The sequence below is a fragment of the Diospyros lotus genome, chromosome 1 (assembly GCF_014633365.1).
Source record: "Diospyros lotus cultivar Yz01 chromosome 1, ASM1463336v1, whole genome shotgun sequence".
NCBI classification, from domain to species: Eukaryota; Viridiplantae; Streptophyta; class Magnoliopsida; order Ericales; family Ebenaceae; genus Diospyros; species Diospyros lotus.
Genome location: NC_068338.1, coordinates 22,253,231 through 22,261,178, shown reverse-complemented (window position 1 = coordinate 22,261,178; position 7,948 = coordinate 22,253,231). Strand labels below are relative to the sequence as shown.

Below are 7,948 nucleotides of genomic sequence, written 5' to 3'. Positions count from 1 at the left end.
GTTTGGGTTCAAAATTCCTTTTATTTTTCTGTCTGTTAATTTTGCAATTTTAGTGACATTCACATATGCTTTGCAATCTCAAATAGGTGGTTGGTCACAAAAGTGTAACCCAAGTTCTTTTGTTTGTTTTTTTCCTTAAAAATGGAGCGGTTTTCTTGGAGGTAAAACTTTAGCATTATTGTTGAACAGTGTCACCAAAGGGATCCACAACTATAAGAGAGGTGAAACATTTCATTTTGTATGATCTCTTTGGTTTGGGTAATCCAGAGTCTGTTGATGGGTTGACGTTATTTTATGCCAAAATTATTCTTCAAATATATATATATATATTATATATGCTTATGACTATATTGAACACTTATGATGACAATATAAAAAAAAAAAAATCACCAATCTCATTTATATTATGCTCTCCAGTTAAATGCTCAACTGATTTGAGTGCTTTCACGGCCTCCCGATACAGCTTAGGGAGGGGTTAATTAATCCAAGTCAGGAAACAGCTCAAGTGATTTGAGTGCTTTCACGGCCTCCGGATACAACTTAGGGAGGGGTTAATTAATCCAAGTCAGGAACCCCCTCCCCCCCCCCCCCCCCCCCCCCCCAAAAAAAAAAAAGAAAATTCTATCGGCAACCCAAAAATTACTCTTTATAATTCATGTCTCATCAAAATTTTTAATAATTTTAAAATATTTATTTTATCCTTACAGTCGTTCGATCACCTCTCATCATTGGTCATCGTCTCACATCTCTCTTTCTCTCCCGTATCATATACACATATACACACATGAATACATATATATAAATATATATATATACACAGAACATGGTCGCTGCCATGTAACTTAACACACACTCTTATATATATATATATATATATATATACAGCATGGTCGCGACCATGCAACCCAGTGCGCGCGCGCGCACACATATATATATACAAACACATATATACACACACCTATATATATATATACACACACACACACAAAAGCATGGCTGTAGCCATGAAAACCTCCGCACTACGAGGTGCGGGAATTTCTCAAACCCCTGATAACCGCCAGCCTCCGTCTTGCCTTTCTCTTTCTCTCCTGCACACACACACACACACAAACACAAACACATACATATATATATGTATATACACACATGAGGCCGCCATGGCCAACCCAACCCATTGTTGGGTCGGCTGCCACGGCCAACCCACACACACATACACTCTCATTCTCTCTCTTTCTCTCTCTCTCTCTCTCTATATATATAGATATACACACATGCAGTCGCCATGGCCAACCCCCCCCCAACACACATACACTCCCCCCCTCTTTCTCTCTATACACATATGCGGTCGCCATGGCCGACCCAGCCCATTGTTGGATACACTTTCCCTCTCTCTCTCTCTCTATATATATATATATATGTGTGTGTGTGTAAAGGCGCACACATGAAAAGCATGGCCGTGGCCATGGTAGCAGTCGAGGAACCTAGGGTTCCCCGACTGGCCCGAGCCGGGGAACGATAGGTCCAGTAGTTGGGGAAGACTTTTTTTATTTTTATTTTTTATTTTAATTAATTTTTTTATTATAATAAAATAAAATTAAAAAATAATTTAAATAAATAAATTTTAAATATCTGTATTTTAAGTAATTATAATTTAACTAATTTTAAATTTTAAATTTTAAATCATGGTGTTGAATTTTTAATACTTAAAAAAATTTAAAATTAATTAATTTATCTTATTAAATTACTTAAAGATATACATATCTAAAAATTCTATCATCATTTAAAATAAATTCTTTTTAAATTTATGTATCTTTAGCTAATATGAAATCAATGATATTTTAAAAAAAGAGTAAAAATATTTAAAAGGCCCAAAATTACAAAAAAAATAAAAAATAAAATCTGGTTTGGACCCCCGCACTGCGAGGTGTGTAGGTTTTCATGGCTGCAGCTATGCTTTTGTGTGTGTATATATATGTGTGTGTATGTGCTAGGTTGCATGGTCACTGCTGTCATAGTCGCGACCATGCTCTATATGTATATATATATATATGTGTGTGTGTGCGCGCGCTTGTTGTATGACTGTGTGTATATATATTTATATGTATGTGTTTATGTGTGTATATGTGTATATAATGTGAGGGAGAAAAAGAGATATGAGATGATGGCCGGCAATGAGAGGTGATCGGAGAAGAGGGTTGGCTGTGGGTTGTGGGGGATAAAATAAGTATTTTAAAATTATTAAAAAATTTGATGGGATATAGGCTGTGAAGAGTAATTTTTTGGATTGTCGATAGAATTTTTAAAAAAAAGAAAAGAGTTGTGAGGTTCTGAAGTGAGGAACGGAAACTTGCAAAATCTAGAAACAATAATTGTGCGTTCGGGCGGGCGAGCGAGCGTCGCAGTCATCACGGATTGCAAGGAATAAGTGCTTATCGCTTTCACCGAATTTGGCGTTTTGTAGTGTCAGGCTTTGCTACGACGACGTGAACCCGAGTGTCATTCAAAATTAATATATGGCAGCATCAACCCAACCCCACCCACCCATTTCCATTTGCTCATCTCTTCTCTGTAATAGAATAGGAATAGGATAGACTTCACTGCCACGGCACGCAGGCGCCCGCGCGCGGGCGCACATTATATAACAATCAATAAATCAAATCACATTGGTATTCACATTTCACATTCCCATGGGTGTCCAAGCAAATGACAAACTGCCAAAACCACAGTAGCTGCCTTCTTTCCGACACTCACTCAGCTCTCAATCCTCTTCCTTTCCCATTTCCCATTCTCACTCTCACCACCACCGCCACCATATATACACACACACACACAAAGCTAAATCGAATCCAGTCCAGTCCATTTCCAATGGCCAAACCTCCCATTACTCTCCTCCTCCTAATAATATCATTTCTCTTCCAAGCACTACTCCCAATCTCCTCTAGCCCCATCCAAAATGTCGTCGTCCTGGTCATGGAAAACCGCTCCTTCGATCACATGCTGGGCTGGATGAAGAAGCTCAACCCCGCTATCAATGGCGTCTCCGGCTCCGAATCCAACCCCCTCTCCACCTCTGACCCCGATTCCCCTCGCCTCTACTTCCGCAACCAAGCCCACTACGTCGACCCGGACCCGGGCCACTCTTTCCAGGCCATTCGCGAACAAATCTTCGGCTCCAACGACACCTCCCTGTTCCCTCCCCCCATGAACGGCTTCGCCCAGCAAGCCCTCTCCATGGACCCCGCCATGCCACAAGCCGTCATGAACGGCTTCCACCCCAACAAGGTCGCCGTCTACAAGTCCCTGGTCGCCGAGTTTGCAGTCTTCGACAGGTGGTTCGCCTCCGTCCCGGCCTCCACTCAGCCCAACCGCCTCTTCGTCCACTCCGCCACCTCCGCCGGCGCCACCAGCAACAACTCCACATTACTCGCCAAAGGGTATTCGCAGCGGACCATATTCGAGAACCTCGACGCCGCCGGACTGTCCTTCGGGATATACTACCAGAACATTCCGGCGACGCTGTTTTACCGGAACCTGAGGAAGCTCAAGTACCTGGGCAGGTTCCAGCCGTACAAGCCGTCGTTCAAGAGGGACGCGATGAGTGGGAAGCTTCCCAATTACGCGGTGGTGGAGCAGCGGTACGTGGACACGAAGGCGGAGCCGGCGACGGACGACCACCCGTCGCACGACGTGTACAGGGGGCAGATGTTCGTGAAGGAGGTGTACGAGACGCTAAGGGCGGGGCCGCAGTGGAACCAGAGCCTTCTGATCATCACGTACGACGAGCATGGTGGGTTCTACGATCACGTGCCGACCCCGGCACGTGGGGTTCCCAGCCCGGACGATATTGTGGGGCCCGAACCCTTCTTCTTCAAGTTCGACCGGCTGGGAGTTAGGGTTCCGACCATCTTGGTCTCTCCTTGGATCGACAAGGCCACCGGTGAGTCTCTCTCTCTCTGTCGTTCAAATAGTACATTCGTAAATAACAACCCACGAATTATAATTCATGTGTAGATGACCAAAGGCCTCTTATAATTGTAGAAACAATATTGGCATATTAAGTACACAAATGTTATTATTAATTATTCTTTAGGGTGGTGTCACTCTTCTTTGAAGTGAAGATATATTTATCTAATTTAGATACATTTATATTTTCGTCTTTTATCATTATTCTCTCGATAACTTAATTATTTACACAAATAGTATCTTCCTGTATTAATGATCTAATAAAAGTTCATTTTAACTTTTTATCGTGTAATATCTTGTCTTTTATTTTTAGGTCTATATTAAGCGTTAAGCATAAACATAATATTCATAGGAATATGGTTTAGAAAATTGTTACCCCAACTGAATTTTTTAAAGAAATAGAAATTGATATGAAAGTAGGTAAAATAGGTACGGATATATCCAAAGGAGTGGGTTTGCTTTCCGTCGAATGAATGAAAGGATTGGATGAGATTTATACATAAAATTCTCATGCGTGAGATCAATGCCGTGCCTTATTCAACATCCTCATCCTATACATTAGATTTTCCCCTCATTTTGTACATCATCTCTTGTTGTTGTACAAGATTAATTCTGTTTTCTCAATTAAAATATATATATATATATATAAATCAAACCCTACCCACAAGTTATCTGACACCTTCATAATGAATTACGATTTTGAAACCCAAACAACATCGTCATGGTAGTAGCATTGACTAGTACGAGACTTATGATTTTGATTTTCACGTGTACTCTCCCTTTATGACTTATGAATCGGTGGCCGTTCACTTTGGTGGCTTAACAGATGTGTGATGTAGACGCTAAAGTCTAGTAAGAAAAACATAACGCTTGAATGTAATAAGAGAGAGTTAGTCCTTAAATTGTTGAAATGTAATCAATGTTAGCATGGAAGGGTTGGATTTTTTACAAACAAATACCTCTTGATCTTCAGATTTACCTTTTAATTTAGGCCAAAAAAAAAAAAATAAAAACAAAAACAAAAAGAAACAATTCAACATTGGGTGTCAAATATATTTCTAAAGGCTTCCTTGTCTCTCCTTTGGTGAAAATTCTTTCTCACAACTTTACCTTCCAATAGTTAGGCCCCTGTACTGTTTGTTAAAATGAGTAAAATAAATTTCTATCAAGATAATTTATCTGTAAAACTTAAGATAAGTTATTTGAAAGATGAAAGGGATAAATTTATCTTAAAAGTTCAAAATAAGACGTCATGTGACTTCTTTTCAGAAAATTTAACAAATACAATGAAAAACACTTTTGTTCAAAATGTTTTTCATATCCTATTTTTTTCTATCTATATCTTGATTAACAAACACTATCTGAAAAAATAAAAAATAATTAGGCCCTATTACTTAACAAGGTAGCCCAATTAAGATTTTTTATGACAAGTTATCTTGTGGTCATCACTCACCCTCTTTAGGGGGTAACAGGTAATCCATAAAGCCAAGCTTGTTGACAATGGCTGTTTGCTTTCACATCTGCTTTTTTTTATTAAAGAGCTCTACTACTTTAAATCAAAAGTGAAAGATTCTGTTTTAAATTTTACAATGGGAGCTTTCTTTTAAGCATATCTACATGTAATAAAGTCTTCGACATCTTTTCATATTATTGAATTTAATTTACGGAAATGTTATTTGTACAGAAAGTTTATATATTATACCATACACTCGGTTTTAATGTATCATACGTTCATTGAATTAAAACAGCAACAATGTTTATAAGAATTAAATATACAATGCAATGAAAGTGAGTGTTCCAAGAAATTATGTACAAACTCTATATCCAAATAGCATTTCCGTTTAACTTAAAAGGAGCAGAAGTGCGTTCTGAAAATAAATATGATTATGAAGTTATTAACTTCTTTGAGAATAAATATAAGTATGAATTTATTAATATTTTTTGTGTAATGAATTAGCCTAAATTTTGTGTGTGATAAATAAGATGTTGTCATACTATTTTGTTAACAAGCACTTAAGTTAATAATTTGACAATATTGAATTGAATATTATTGTCTTTTTAGTTAGTTTACATATTTACAACACATTATAAAATATGAACTAGAATCATTTATAACTTGTTTTTATTGTCTTGTATAAATACACTACTTTTACAATTTACAATACAATAAAATACACAACATCCACAACACATAGCAGCAGAGGGAAGCAAAATAGGCCCAATAGTTGTTTGTCAAACATTGAGTCAACGAGGGAAATATATATGCTTGTTTTGTTTAATGCATTACTAGAAATATGTCTTCTCCTACATAAGGATGCGTTTGGATCAAACTGACTTGTTTTCAGATTCTTGAACTAGAGGACTCAAAAGAACGTCTTTGTTAAATTAATTATTATAGTGCATTATTGTATAAACACACAGGAGTAGCTAGATATCTCTGACATTAATTCTTTTAGCAAATTAAATATGATTTTCAATCTATATAAGAAAAGGTGACCTGGGCCCTACCATCGGGCTTAATTAAAGCTTGTAATGTTGTTATTATAAACTCTAGATTTGTTTGTATTAATTCCATGAGACACAGAACACAGAAACCTATTTTGGTGGATGTTTTCTATATTATTATTGGCTAACTAAGTTCATAGCTTGAGCAATCTTTGATAACGCAGTTGTCCATGGATCCGGTGGAAGGCCATTTCCCACATCAGAGTATGAGCATTCATCCATCCCAGCAACAATGAAACACATCTTCAACCTGCCCTCCTTTCTGACAAACAGAGATGCTTGGGCTGCGACCTTTGACTACATCCTCCAAATCCGTCAAGAACCCAGAACGGATTGCCCCGGTTAGTCCCCATTCAACCTATCATCCTCTGCATCCTTCTAACCAGAACATTTTTATGTCTCTAAACTTGTGTTAACTAGTAAAATCAACTAAAGCATATAGTTCAAGTTATTGGGGTTGCGTAAATCCTAATTATCAGTAGTATATAACCAAGAAACGTACTTAGTGCAGTTAATTTAGAAATATAATCACGGGGCATGTTATGTTTGTTGCTTTGTTAATTGGAATCTGGACAGTGCAACTGCCAACTCCAGTTCGGATAAGGGAAGGCGAGGCCAACGAAGACGCCATGCTAAGTGAATTCCAGCAGGAGCTAATGCAGCTTGCAGCAGTGCTTAAGGGAGACGACACTCTAACAAGTTTTCCAGATATAGGAAAGGAAATGACTGTAAAGGAAGGGAAGGAATACATGGAGGCTGCAGTGAAACGCTTCTTTGAGGCAGGGCTTGCTGCTAAGAAAATGGGTGTTGATGAAGAACAAATTGTCAGAATGAGGCCCTCCCTCACCACAAGATCATCCAAACCCTAAAATGGATGTTCCAAAACAGAAATCAAGGGCTGAATCTTGAGCCGAAATCTGCAAAGTTGAAGCACCCTCACAATGTTGATAAAGCGTGACATTAGTAAATGATCAATGAAAATGGCTTAGGAATCCTAATACAGGTATGAGTACTTAATTTGAGCTTGTAAATATTTTGCTAGCCAAGACTGCGTTAATTAATCAGTACGGCAAAAACCACGTTGTTAGTGGGCATCCTATTAGTATCTATTGATATCCTGAATTAAACTCTCTCTAATTAGGGTTGGTTTGGCTCAGGCTTTTAGTGGATTATATTGTTGTCAGTTTGTATAATTCTTGAACCGTTGTTAGAATATGATCAAGGTGGAGTTTTATATCCCCCGTTCTGGTTACTTGCTAAAATTTCAGATTCGTTTTTTGGGGAAAAAAATTTAAACAGAGAAATGGGTTTTGATAGTGTTTTGCTTGCAATTTCGTGTGTAGAGTTGATGTAGAACAGCAATCAAAATTAATGTTACACTGTATGTATTGCGGTTTTGGAGATTTCCTAGTCACATAAAACTTGAAGCAGAACAATATTCGTCTTCCTGGCCTGATTCATTATACTCGATGTAAAATTT

The 7,948-nt window shown here is 38.0% G+C and overlaps 1 protein-coding gene across 1 annotated transcript; it reads left to right on the top strand.

Moving 5' to 3' along the window:
- Positions 1-2,550: 2,550 nt before the first annotated feature.
- On the top strand, positions 2,551-7,706 carry LOC127813369 (non-specific phospholipase C2). Its single transcript, XM_052354317.1, has 3 exons — positions 2,551-3,937; positions 6,633-6,809; positions 7,045-7,706. The coding sequence occupies exons 1-3, from the start codon at positions 2,704-2,706 to the stop codon at positions 7,335-7,337; spliced, it is 1,704 nt and encodes a 567-aa protein (XP_052210277.1). The 5' UTR covers positions 2,551-2,703; the 3' UTR covers positions 7,338-7,706.
- The last annotated feature ends 242 nt before the right edge of the window (positions 7,707-7,948 follow it).

Bases quoted from the DNA above. Each gene is read 5' to 3' on its own strand.
- LOC127813369 (XM_052354317.1), top strand. From the start codon at position 2,704: ATGACAAACTGCCAAAACCACAGTAGCTGCCTTCTTTCCGACACTCAC. The intron at 3,938-6,632 runs GTGAGTCTCTCT...TTGATAACGCAG, and splicing joins TTGGATCGACAAGGCCACCG to TTGTCCATGGATCCGGTGGA. The intron at 6,810-7,044 runs GTTAGTCCCCAT...GAATCTGGACAG, and splicing joins ACCCAGAACGGATTGCCCCG to TGCAACTGCCAACTCCAGTT.